Raw genomic sequence first — 13,639 nt, forward strand, 5'->3', positions numbered from 1 at the left:
AATTGAGATTTGCATGCAAGCTTAATGATGGCTTTCTCTAACATGATGAGATGCAGTCTATTGGTGTTGTAATGGAAGATTCCTTAGAAAGACGTTGATTATGCTTCTTAGCGGCAGTAAGATGATTGCTGCCAAACATATGCATTGTGCATCACGTTTTAAGAACAAAACTAACAGTTCTTTGGAGGCTGTATGTGCAGACAGATGAGGTGTATAGCCTCCCGGAGTTCGTGTCCTAAAGCCCATCCACGTTAGCCTGTTGTCATAGTGAAGCCTGTGTTTGTTGCCCTGCTCACAGCAATGACTTGGAAGCAGTTCTCAGCAATCAAGTGTTAAGTTTCAGGCTCAGCATTTTATTGTGTACAGGGAATGAAGACACCAACTGGGTTTGACTGTTACTGCAGTTGGTGTGTTTTCACTGTGTAACCTTGCACTGCGTCTTTAGTGCTGACTCTTCTGGAAGAGGTGGGTGCTTTTCTATTCAGCTGTTTTTGCAGAAGTATTTCTCTAATTGTTTTTCATGCATTTGTATTTTTATTCCTGTTCTTGTGAGCTCTGTGGGCATAATATGCAAGGGGCAGGTAGATAGATTTGAGATGCTGAGAAAAGGCACTAAGCAGCTTACTTAGGCATAGCTGACCTTGTAAGCTCTACTGCTGTTTGTATACAGCACTGAGGATCTTTCAGCTAATATTTAGATCTTTAATGGGAGAGAGGTGCATTAAAGAAATTGTCAGTATTGTTTTTAACCCTGCTTTTTTTTTTTAAGTTGTATATAAGAAGGAAGAACTGCATTGCAAAATGCAGGTACCTTTCCTTGGAGGCAGTACATAAATGTCTGGGATTCCTTAAAAGCTGGATTTGCAGATGAAAAGCAAATCTCACTGTTTCAGTTTGAAGAAAGCACCTATTAGCAAATAAAAGGGAGAAGGTATTTTTAGGGCTCCATGAATGGCATGGTATATGTTTATATGCCAGGTGGCTGGGAGTAACATCCAGCAGAGCAGCCCTGTAGTGCAGCACACTTGCTAGAGATCCCTCTAATTCCATGCAATTGTCCTTTGGGCAACAAGGAGCTTTAATGGGAGAGGGGAGGCAAAGGGCATTGTAGCAGAACAAAACTGACTGTTGTATGGCTACTTAGTTACTCAGTACTGGGCACTGGGATTTTCTTAAGTTCATGTTTCTAAGTCCAAATGTACTTGCTGACTGTAATCACTAACTGGGCTGCTATGTTAATTTTTTTGATGCACTGTTGTGCCACTGGTTGCAACCAAACCTGGTAGATTGTTAATGAGAGAGCCAGAATTTTATGAAACTTCATTCCAAACTTTGAACTGCTTTTTGCTTGAAAATTGTGTCCTCAAATGTCTATTTTGAAGCATTCCCTTTCCTTGGAGGGAGAGAAATATGTAGGGAGAAATGTATTCCTTGTCAATAAGGGGGGGGGGGGGAAAGTCTAGCTGAAGTGAAAGGTATTAAATTTTAAAGCATCTTCCTCAGAAAGGAAACGTCTGAAATGGAGGTGGCTAAAGACAGAACTTGCAGTTGAGAAGTTCCAAAAAGCTTGATAACCAAAGCTACATCCCTAGAGGAGGTATTCAATATTTAGCCTACAGATTTAAAGACAGTAGCATGCGACATTTAGGCATCTGTGGTTAACATCCAAAACCTGAAATACAAATCAGTGCTTGTATATTGCAGGCAAACCATTTGACAGTGGTAAGATAGTGAAGAGTGGAAACACGCAGCCGTAAAGATAAACTGCAAATATTTTTATAAAACAGCGTTCTTCCAACTTGCAAACTCACAGCACAGTTGTTTAGGTTTTCAGCAGCTCATGCAGCTATTCTCTCTATGCATCTTTCTTTCATTATAAAGGATAATGAATGTTATTGGTATTTTAAGACTTTCTTTTTCTGTTAAGTGTTGATCAAAACTTGTATTCATTCCAACAGGATTTATTTTAGATGGTGTGACGTGGATCTCTATAGCTGTGCTGAAATGACTAAACTTGGATCCTAAAGCTTCTAAAGTTGCATTTAGAAGTGATTTACAGTGGATCGTTAAAAATAAACCTCTGTATGTCATCTCTTAAAATGAGTGGGAGTAATGATGTTATACAGGAGGACAGCTTGTGGCCCATAGTGTATTTCTCTGACAGTTGCTGGAGCTAGATTAGTCTGGCTTTAGCTCTTCTGCTCTCCCACGTGCTGTAACAAAGAGCACAGCCCTCTTTGGGTGGTCCCTGAACCTGCAGATAGGAGCAGGCTGCTGTCAAGACCATCCTGGGTCCTTTCCAGCTGCACCTAGCCAGGGAGCTCCTCAGAATCACCAGGGTTGGAAGGGACCTCAAGGATCGTGAATCTCCAACCCCCTGCCACATGCACGTCCACCAACCTCCCTATTTAATGCTAGACCAGGCTGCCCAGGGCCCCATCCAACCTGGCCTTGAACACCTCTAGGGATGGGCATCCACAACCTCTCTGGGCAGCTGTTCCAGCACCTCATCACACTCTCTGTAAAAAAACTTAACTTCTGTCCTGATGTGAAGCTATTCATGCTAATATTTCTTAGGAAGTGCAATATTGGTAGCCATTGCACTGGAACCAAGAAATATATGAAGAGTTAAGGCTATTAAAAGAGGAAAAACTGCTTTTGTCAGTAGTGTTACTTCTTGGCTTTTCCTTCCCAAAATAAAGTTTAAAAGGAAGGAATTGCGAAAGCCCACACAGGTATTTATCCAACTACTCTGTAGAAAGATAAAAATAACCTCAATTATGTTTTACTAGAATGCTCCTTAAAACTAGAATACTCCTCTAAAATATGAAGATTATCATTGAATTGCAGGGGTTGAAAGGGACCTTGAGATCATCATATCAATCTCCCTTGCAGAAGCAGGTACCCTACAACAGATTACACAGGTAGGCATGCAGATGGGTCTTGAGTATCTCTATGGGAGGCTCCGCAACCTCTCTGGGCAACCTGTTCCAGTGCTCTATCACCCTCACTGTAAAGAAATTCTTCCTCATGTTGCTGTAGAACTTCCTATGTCAAGCTTTATGCCTTCCTAGCCTTCAGATGTGTCAGCCAATCCTTACAGCTTTGTATCATCAGCAAACATGCTGATGATGGACTCTATCCCTTCATCCAGGTTGTTGATAAAGATGTTGAACAAGACTGGACCCAGAACTGACCCCTGGGGTACACCACTAGTTAGAGGCCTCCAACTAGACTCTATGCCACTGACGACAACCCTCTGAGCTCTGCCAGTCATCAAGTTCTCAACCCACCTCACTGTCCACTCATCTATCCCACATTTTCTAAGTTTCATAACAAGGATGTTGTGGGAGATGGTGTCTGACACCTCACTGAAGTCGAAGTGCACGACACCTTCTGCTCTCCCCCATCTGCCCAGCCAGCAATGATATCACAGGAGGCTATCAGTTGATCAAGAATGATTTCTCCTTGGTGAATCCATGTTGACTACTCCTGATAACCTTCTCTTCCAATTGCTTGGAGATGGTATCCAAGTTGTTGCACCACCTTTTCAGGGATGGGGAGTGAGGCTGACTGGCCTGTAATGTATCTTTTATACATATCATATACATTATATATGTATAATTATATGTATCCACACAGACTTGCAGAAGGAAATCTGGGTAGTATGAATGTCCCTTTTCTTTTCTTTTTTTTTTTAAAGTTAAGGCTGTTCTTGGAAAAACTTCAAGCAGAGTTGAAGGATTTCTCAAATAATTCTGACTGCTGTTTCAAAAATCTTGAGGTTAATCTGATCCTCTGTTTGACCTCTGACAAACATGAGTTTTGGCATGGCTGTGAAACATCTAGTCATTCGGTGTGTTTACTAAGTTGCTGAGGTTAATCCAAGCAGATGTGGTGTTTAAGGCTGCTAGAGATCCTGTAGCTACTTTTTCTCTATTAGCCAAAATATTGTGAAATATGGTTGGCATTTTCTTCATTAGAAATGTTGAAGGCTCACACATTGGGCCACTGTTAGAGCTGCACAGGTTCCTAGCAGCGAATTCTTCCAGGCTGCCTGGGGAAACAGAGTGCATCAGTGTTGGACAAATTGTTAAACAAATGTAAATGTTTGGAGTTGCGTGTGTGAAGTGAGTTTTGTGATGGTGCTGTCAGGAACCTACATGAAGTCAGAGCAACGTGGAAAACAGTGCTGTGCAGTGATCAGTGCAGCTGGAGTCTGGCAGGTAGGCTCCTGGAGCTTTTGGTCTCTGCTATTGGTTGACTTTCAGAGAGTTTTACTAAGTTACTTATAACTTTTATACTTGGAGAAAAAAATTAATAGTTGACTACATCTGCAAGGAAGTGAGATCTTCAGTGGAATTTGTCAGGATTAGAGAGGAATACTTTGCTCTTGGTGTTTCTGGCATTATGTCGTGCAAACTCAGTTCTTCCTGAGGCTTTGTCAAAGTGAGAAAACCATCAGGCAATAAATATGGCAGTCAGAATAGAGAGGGAGAAGGGAGAGTCTGAAAGTCAGGATATCTGGTTAGAAATATACGGAATGCTGTAGATTGCTATATAGATATATTTTGAGGAGATACTGGGGGCAGCTTCTAAAAAAAGTGCATTTTTCTCCTTCTCAATCACTCCATTTGCCTCCAGAACGGACCATAACTTCCTGATTTAGGAGATGCTGCCACCTCCAATGATTTGTGTTTGTCTGGGTTATGGATTCTGTTCATCTGTTCTCACTGCATTCTGAAGTATCCCAATGCAAGCAGCTGTAAACCCCATGTATTGCTAGGATGCTTGTGTGTTAACAAGGGCTTGTAAAATATTTCAGGATGTGATCATAGGTCTATTTATTATTTGTTGTGAAAGCTCCTGTGTTACCGAGAGGAATTGTCTTCTGGTCATTTTGTAGCTTGACTCGCTACATTTGTTTTTTGGAGAAGAGAATTGTTTGAATTATTTTGGAAACACACTTTTGACAGCTGTGTTGCTTTTCAGAGATGGAGGGGTGAAATGCTGTAAACCCCTCAAGTGTAGTTTGAGTTATCTGTGAGGTGTGCTGTATTATCATGAAAGCATAGAACCACCAAAGTTGGAAAAGACCTCCAAATCATCCAGTCCAAACATCCACCTTCCACCAATATTTCCTCACTAACCCATGTCCCTTAGTACAGCATCAGAATATTTTTTTGAACACCTCCAGGGATGGTGACTCCACCACCTCCCTGGACAGCCCATTCCACCACCTGCCCACTCTTCCAGAGAAGAAATTTTTCCTAATATCCATCCTGAATCTCCCCTGGCACAACTTGAGGCCATTCCTCTAGTCCTATTGCTAGTTATGTGGTAGAGAAAGAGAGAGACTGATTCATAATACATATGATGAAGTGTTGCTCGTTATGTTTAAACTGTAGTTTTGGGGGTAACAATTTTTGCTTGCTTTTGATTTAATAGAAAGCACAGAATTGTAGGGATTGCAAGGACCTCTGCAGAGCATCTGGTCCAGCCCTCTGCCTAAGCAGATTCCCTACAGTAACTAAGTTGCAGAAGTAGTTTATATCTTTACTATTCAAATTGCAATTTAATGGTGGCTGAATTGAATGTTACTGTATTATTACATCAATAAAATGAGAAAAGTATTCTGGTGAGCATGTAGACAAGGAGAAGGCCAAGGAAAAGATGGAGGCCTGTGTGACAGTTATCCCTGTGACTACTTTTTCTCTTCTCTCTGGAGCACCTCAGAGCAGTTATTTTGGCCATGGTATTTTGAAACAAGTGAAGCTTGGCTTGTTGAGGAAGGCAGGGATGTATTGATGCAATTGTATGCATATGAGCGTAGGGCTGGAGAGGGTCTCCTGGCTCCTCAGGGCAGGACCCATGCAGAACCTGGTGTATAGTGCTTGAAAAGTTAGTAGAATTGGTTGAAATCCACAGGAAGCCAGTTGTGTAAATGCTCATGTGTTGGTAAATAAGGTAAACTACTCAACCCTGATTTTTCTTTTGCAGACAGTGTTTGTTTTTTTCCAATCTGCCTGCAAAGCTGAGTCTCTAACAGAACACTTGGAACTTAGAGGAAATAAATAATGGCTTTGTATTTTCCTGCCAAATGTATTACCAAATGTCTTGGTTGAATAGCAAGCTACTGAAAGGGCCTCATTTCTGCATTGTGGAGGTTCTGTCACTTATTTTAAATGCAATTTTTCAACCTTTGTGTCCTTTCACAAAGCTGCAAAACAGCAGAGAGGGGGAAATGAAAGTGAAGCAGTTCTGCCCTGGGAAGGAACATGTGGAATAATATCACGCTTAGGTTTGTGCTGCTTATAGTTGTAAGAGCAATCTGGCAGGTCTCCAAGTGTGACTTTCAGACTGGTCAGAGGGCTTTCTGGAGATGGAAGGGATGGACGGTGGTCTCTTCACTCTGATCATTCATTTATCCCTTTCTTTTTCATTTGAATGTCTGATCTTGGGCACAGCGAACTTTGTCTGGATTTGGTTCAGTAGCAGCACAGACTCTGAGCTGCAAAATGGATCAGAGAAGGTGAGGAGAAGCTTGTTCCATCATGAATTCTGCTGTGTCCTGTATTCCTACTGTTATCTGGGGTAGCAAGGGTGAGATCCAGTTATCCTGTCCAAACCTCAGTGTGGATATACCCTTACATAGCTCTGAAATGAAAAGGTTGTTTCTGCTGCGGGAATTGCTATCTTATTCAAACAGCTCTGTTCCACAGCATAAGTACATGTGTCAGAATGTGGGATTGTACATCTGTGTTACCATAGCAAATGGAAAAACAACTCCTGCAGGTTTTGTGGAGCAGAATTAGGCTTGGACAAGTCTTGCAGCAGATGACCTTCTTGTGGCTGTGCTAGAAAAAGCTGGCAAGTACCCAGATCTTCGAGGATAAGCATTAGTTGTCTGCAGACTGTCTGGCAAGAAGAGTAACTGTGATGCAAGGATACAGCTGTGTATGTAATCTTGCTTCTTTGCAACTCCAGTGCTTTTTCAGAGCCTGAATTTGCTTTATTGTATGGTAATTGACCACTGTGAGTGCAGGCAATAAGATACTGGAGTCTGGTGATCTGCATCTCTCTAGCTGCTAAACCCATCCTGTTAGCTAGAATGAGGTTTTTTTTGGAATCATTTATGCCCCAGAGCATTTGTTGCCTGACTAATTTCATGGCCTTCTGGTTAAGCAGTGAGATTTGTGTGTGGCAGTGTTAGAGCCTGTTTCACAGAGCATGCAATTTGTCTGCATGCACGGAATCAGTATGAGATTTAAACCCTGTTTAAGACCTTTTTAAGCTCCTTGGGTTTAACTGTTGCATAGATTTTTTTGCCTTATAGAAGTGAGGGAGTTTGACTTGGTAAGAATAACAGGTAAATTGTTTTTGAGGAGGCTTTCTGTTTTATTCTGCATTGTGGAAATGTTTTCTTCAGAGAGAATGACTTGCTGCAGTCTGTAAAAGTGGAGTTTGAATTTTTGGATGTAAGTCACTTTAGGACTCAGAATTACACTGCCAAAATGAGTGGGATCTTTATAGATTTCTTTGGGATCATAATGCGTTCTACCTCTGTTTAGCAGTTTTCCATAATAAGAAGGGAATATTCTGTTTGTGCTCGTAACTGTTGTTGAGGTTTGCTCTTTGCCAGCCTCATGTGAGGGCTTCCCTTAGTTTCCAACTTTTTGAGAAGCCTGAGAAATACATTAGCATAAACTCCTGACCCCATCCCCAGTACTTTGTTTTCTTAATACAAATGTTTTACTAATTAAATAGGTGGCTAAATGTTTTCTTGACTTATTACTACTATGCTAATAATTCACTGTGTTTAGATAATGATGAGAGAATTCTCTTTGAGGGTTTTCAGTTTCTGAAGTTTGGGAACCAAGCCTTGTTTAGACAGGAGAGACTCCAAACAGTTTACCTGATTCTCTAGGGCTGTAAATAAAACTTACTTTATCACCAGTTTCACATGCTTCATTCCAGGGGTTTGCTTACTTGAGTAATTGCCAATAGACTTTGGGCAAGTGGTGTTAGTGGTGGGATGCCTGCAGGCTGGTTTGCTTCCTTTCAGTTTCAGGTGGGCATCTCCAGGGAGGATGGAATCTATTCCAGAGTCTGCAGATGCCTTTAGGGAGCCAGTGGATTTCCTTGGAGGTTTTTATTCTTTTGCTATTCTCTCTCTTGTTTCTGGAGAGAGTCTGTAAATGTCATTATGTCACTGTCTTGGTACTATGTCTTAGCTACGTAGCACTCTGATTTCTAGGATGCTCATGATGGTTGGTGTTCTTAAATTTGGAATGAAATTAAATTTGGAACTGAAAGCAAGAACAAATTTTTTGTATCTGGTATGTACTTAAATACTGATTTGGTTAAATAAATGTAGGCAGATGAAGAACGTACTGTGGTGGAAAAAAAAGATAATTACGTAACTGCTCTGGGTAATTGCTTTTCCTTATGTGCTATGTGTCACTTGGCTGCTAGTGATTGTTTGCTTCATGTTTTAAAGCAGTAGTGGCCACACATGTTGATCAACTGTAGTCACACTTCTTGAATGGGAAAGTGAAGAGGCATTTCATTCTTAAGGTCTGCTGATAGTGTTACAAAAATATTTAATGGAAGAGTAATGGATAGAATGAACTTCATTAATGTATAAACCTAAGGAGTTCGCAGGCAGTACTCTCAAAATACGTTTTTATTCTCTTTCAGGTAATTGAGAATGGGTCCTCAACGATGCTGAGTGTACAATGGGAAGTGTCACGCTTCGCTATTTCTGTTATGGGTGCCTTTTCACATCGGTGACCTGGACACTTCTGCTCTTTGTTTATTTCAACCTCAGTGAAGAGAACCAATCCTTCAAGAATGTGCCCGTCAAGGGGCTAGAACCTCAGAAGCCATTTCCAAAAAATTCTACCCCCGTTTCACTCGGGGGCCAGTTAATATACCTGAATTGCAACAGAAAGAGAGTAAGTTTAGAAATCCTGTTGGAAATCATGTCCAGGACCCAGTAAAGGGAGAGGGAGACTTCTCTCCTGAAATGGGTGAGTGTTTCTTAGTATGGGTGACAAAAGAATAGAAATAGAAAATGAAAACTGTCTGTTTATTCACAGGATTTCAGGGTAAAACTGTGTAATAAGGTAGTTTTGGTGTTAAATGTAGGTGGTACAAGTGGCTCTCTTAATTAGGAATTATTTGAAATTTACTCTGTATAATCCAAAATATACTATTTCTAACAGTTATAATTCTGCTGTGTAAGTGTTAACAGGGAGGGGATTACAACAAGATGTCTACCCTTGATGTGGTTCTTTATTTTTTTTTAGAAGATTCAGTGTATATGTCTTTCATGTCTTGCTTCTGTATTGATTAGGCTCAAATACATGAACTTTTATTAACCACATTACGCAGCAGTTAAAAGTAGCTTGATAGCAATAGATAATGAAGAAGAGCATTGATATGGAAAATATTTTTGGAGTGTGAAATAGCCTAAAAAATATGTGGGATGGACAAAATTACAGTGTAAGATTGAGATGATGGTCAAATCCTGCTTATTTTGTACCAACAAAAATCTGTATGTTTCAGTGGAACATATTTCATCAATGAGATTAGGTTTGTGTACACTAAAGTGCTTTGTGTACTGAACTGCTTACAGCTTAGTGTTTTCTGCTGTATTTAAATATGCATTGGCTATTAGCCAACTTGCTTTAAGTCTAGAGGTACTTACTGAGTGTTATAATATCTACTGCTTTTTGGGAATTGTGTCATAGTACCTTCTATAGTCTGGAGCTTAATACTTATATCCAACCAAACTCTTTTATTATTACTGTTTCATTAGCTGTAAAAGTCTGTAGGCCTTTAACAAACTTGCATGATAGACTTGTGCACGTATGTAGAAAAACACCTTCCAAAACAGAAATGCCAATTTGCATTGCCTTGTGGCATTACAAATATTTATCAATTCATTGCAAAAGCCAGGAGAGCCAAGTGAGGTGAAAGCCAGTCCAGAGGTGGCCATTTCTTTCCAACTATTCAGTGCTGGCCAGGAAAGAAATTGGAGCTTTTCAACTGAGAAGTCCCTTGATCTTCAAACAGAGTGACTAGTTTGGTTGGTGAAAGCCAAGGGGATTTAATTTACGGTGCCAGGATAAGCTCTACATGAATAATGAGGAGACAGCTGGCTCTCTGTTTGAATTAGATCAGGTGCTGCAGGAAGGGGCTTCGTGCCTCTCTGGGGTAGGGCAATGATAAATATGCAAAGCAAAAAAAAATAAAAAAAGAAACCAACAACGAAAGGATTGGCATGGGTGCCTTTTCATGCCAAAAGGCAAAAACACTGATCTGGTAATCTGTTTTTTCTTTGCAAACTTATGAATTCCACATAACACTGCTGAAGTCAATCCTGAGCTGATGTTTCCATTGCGAATCTTCTTTTCCAAGGACTTGTATCTGCTGTTTGGACTGAAACGTTTCAGGTCTTTTGCAGATGTTTTGGATGTTGTTCTTCATGAGGATGTTTTAAAAATTATTAGCATTTCTTCTAAGAAGATCAGAATCAAGTAGCTGGTGGTTGTGTATTGGTGGGCTGTAGAACAAAATATTAGCGTGTGTTTCTTAAGCTCATGCGTCGTATAAAGGAAATGTTTTAAGTTGACCCAGTGGCACTGTGTTACTGTGGTGTATGCAGAAATGATTGAGCTGCCTACCTAAGCTCACAAGCTGGAAACCTTTCTCTGAAACTGCGTGTAATTCAAAGAAAGGCCAACTTACACTTTTAGGCCACTGGTGCTAGAAGAGAGGCACTGCTACTCTGACCAGACCTCATTCCTGCTCTCTGTACAATTGTCAGAGCATCAACACATCATAGAATTTCTTGAGTTGGAAGGGATTCCTAAAGGTCATCTCGTCGTCTCTCCAGCCCCTGCAATCAACAGGGAGACCTACAGCTAGATCAGGTTGCTCAGAGCCCCATCGAGGCTGTCTTTCAGTGTCTCCAGGGACGGTGCACCCACCACCTCTCTGGGCCACCTAATCCAGTGCTTTACTATCCTTACTGTTTAAGGAATTGTCTTTGCTGTAGTCAGGACTAAAGGCGCCAGAGTGAGAATTGTAAGAGATGGGAATCTGGATGTCTGGATGCAGATTTTCCTCTAGAAGGTGGTCTTGCTATACCAATAGATAGACTTTGTGCTGAAAGAGCTGTGATGCAGCTGTGCTCTGAAGGCCATCCTTGTTCTTAAGCTTGAAACTTCATTTCTTTGCATTCCTTATGCTCTTTATTCTGTTTTCTAATCCACTGCATTTTCCCTGCATTTGAGCTCAGTTGGCTTTTCCACAGCTGTCAAAAACTCAATGTGAGGAATGAGAAGAGTCTGGGAGGTTTGATTTTTTTTTTTATTCTGCTTTAGAGAGAAGGCAAATGAGTGAGAGAGTGAGAGATTGCTGTCAAAAACAACTGTAAGGAAGATGATGGTGTTGTGCTCTTACCACTTTCTTCTACTTTTATTTTTTGTGTAGAAGATTCATTGAAACACCATAATAGTTTGCTTTTCTTCACCCTGGTGAGCATTTGGCTCAGTGAGAGAGGAACCCTGGCACTGAATCAAGGCAGGCATGATGGCATTTGGGATTTCACCTTGGCCTTTGGCAGTGTACTTATTTATACTAACAATTGCTGCCTCTGCTGTGCACAGCAACAGCTGATGCTTCTGCTAAAATAATCAGCAAAGGAACAGCTAGCTTTATTGCTGTTTTACTTGTTGTCAGTGTCTCAAGTGAGAAATAAGAAGTTGCCGATTCTATCATAGCTATTTTTGTTACTGCAGGCACAAGAGGACCATGTGGAATTGGAGCTGTTTTTGTGAGGACTTTTTTCCCACTGTAACTATTTTTTTCCTCTCAAATCCCCCTTCTAGACCTGGACAGGTGCTGATTCATTGTGTGAGCAGTCTTTCCTGTCTTTGATGTTTGTTTGGCAGTGCTGGGATTAAGAGGCCATTTCAGAAAAGGGAATGTGTCTGTTAAGGCAATAAATGCAACAAAGCCATCAGTTTGGAGGAAGATTTTGTGTTGTTGTAGCTACACAGACTGCTCAAAAGCACTACTTATCTGAGGGGTAACAAAAACAGTTGAGCAAAAATACATTCCACAAAACCAGAGAGTAAAGGAATTTCTGAAGAGCGTGGTTGGTTTTGAGGAAAGTTAAAGTACACTTCTCAATCCTTGATCATTTCCAGTGGATACTTTTAATTCTTTTAACTGATGTTGGTGTGTTCCTTCTGCAGGAATGATTTTTAATGAAGAAGATCAGGAAGTCCGAGACTTGGGCTATCAGAAGCATGCTTTCAATATGCTCATCAGTAACCGGCTGGGATATCACAGGGAGGTACCTGATACAAGAGATGCAAAGTATGTACGGTTATTCAAACATGTATCATACTTATTTAATTTCTGTGAGCTGTTTTCCTAGCTGTGCTCTCAGTTACTTCAAGTATGGTACAATACTTCTTTTTTTTTTAGCTTTATTTTTGATGCTACAAGTACTGTAATGGTCAGAAGAGATGCTACATTTGTCTTTGGTACCTTTGAAAACTTGGATATTAAATGTTCAGGTGCCCAAGTGGATGAGTGTTCTGTGGAGAAGATGCTTTCAACTTATGTAGTGCTCAATGTTTGTTGCAAGCCTGTAGAGGATAAGTTAGATGAGAAGAGCTTTCTACTTCTGAATTTGTTTGGTATCTGCATGGTACTGCTGGATACTGTGCTTTACTATAAAGCAGAATGTTTCTTTAATCCATACAGTGCATATGGAAAAAATCATCACAGAAACAACATGATAAGAAAAAACCCACTGAATTGAAAAAATAAATAAACCTGCTTCTGTTTTTCTAGTGGTTGCTGTGGTGTGGGTCAAGGTAATGAATCGTACTTGCTGAAATCCCTCCCGAGAGCTGAATTCATTCCAAGTCAGTGAAGGCTGCTTTTGTATACCACTGTTTCCATTTATGGTTTTCCTTATTTTTATTGGATTCTCTCATGCTTGGCATCTTCAAATGGCATTAATCTGTGATACTGTAGCCTACTGGAGGTTTATAGATAAAATTTGAAAATAAGTAGAATGAACTTCTGCTTTGAGTGAGATTCAGTGAGGAACTTAAGATGCCTAATCTAGTTATCTGCATGTTAGTCAGTTGTCTCTACTGTTATTACATTTAGCAGAGATCCAGTCAATGTAGTTAATGGAGCATACAGAGCTCTTCAGCTAACAAAATGCACTTCTCTGCCTCAGGGTGAGCTGAATGCTGTCTTGACTTCACTGACAGTATTGACCAGATTTGAGTGTCTTCATCTGCAGGCTGAATTCCAGTGTTTGGTTGTCTAAACAAGTATTTAGCACTATTGGAGATATTCTGCAATATCCAACCAACTCTCCAGTGGCTGGGCAATAGATGTATTTGTCATATTTGCCATTCTTGTACATACCTGAGCCAGCTTAGAGTGCTAGGCAGCATTTTGATAGCTGCAATAAGCCTTTAGTATTTACTCTTATGTCTTAAGGATCTGTAATTTTTCTTCCTTCTACAATCCATCATATTTTGTCTTCTATCAAGTAGCAGTGCTAATTGTAAGTTTGCATTTATGTGGAGAGTAACTT

At 40.4% G+C, this 13,639-nt stretch overlaps 1 protein-coding gene across 1 annotated transcript in view; it reads left to right on the plus strand.

Moving 5' to 3' along the window:
* Positions 1-444: 444 nt before the first annotated feature.
* GALNT11 (polypeptide N-acetylgalactosaminyltransferase 11) overlaps positions 445-13,639 on the plus strand; it is a 32,725-nt gene continuing 19,530 nt past the window's right edge. Inside the window, 4 exon segments of the mRNA XM_010712374.3 lie at positions 445-465; positions 8,701-8,892; positions 8,895-9,032; positions 12,270-12,393. Of these exon segments, the coding sequence (XP_010710676.1) occupies positions 8,739-8,892; positions 8,895-9,032; positions 12,270-12,393 (416 nt within the window). The 5' untranslated portion in view covers positions 445-465; positions 8,701-8,738.

The sequence above is a fragment of the Meleagris gallopavo genome, chromosome 6 (assembly GCF_000146605.3).
Source record: "Meleagris gallopavo isolate NT-WF06-2002-E0010 breed Aviagen turkey brand Nicholas breeding stock chromosome 6, Turkey_5.1, whole genome shotgun sequence".
NCBI classification, from domain to species: Eukaryota; Metazoa; Chordata; class Aves; order Galliformes; family Phasianidae; genus Meleagris; species Meleagris gallopavo.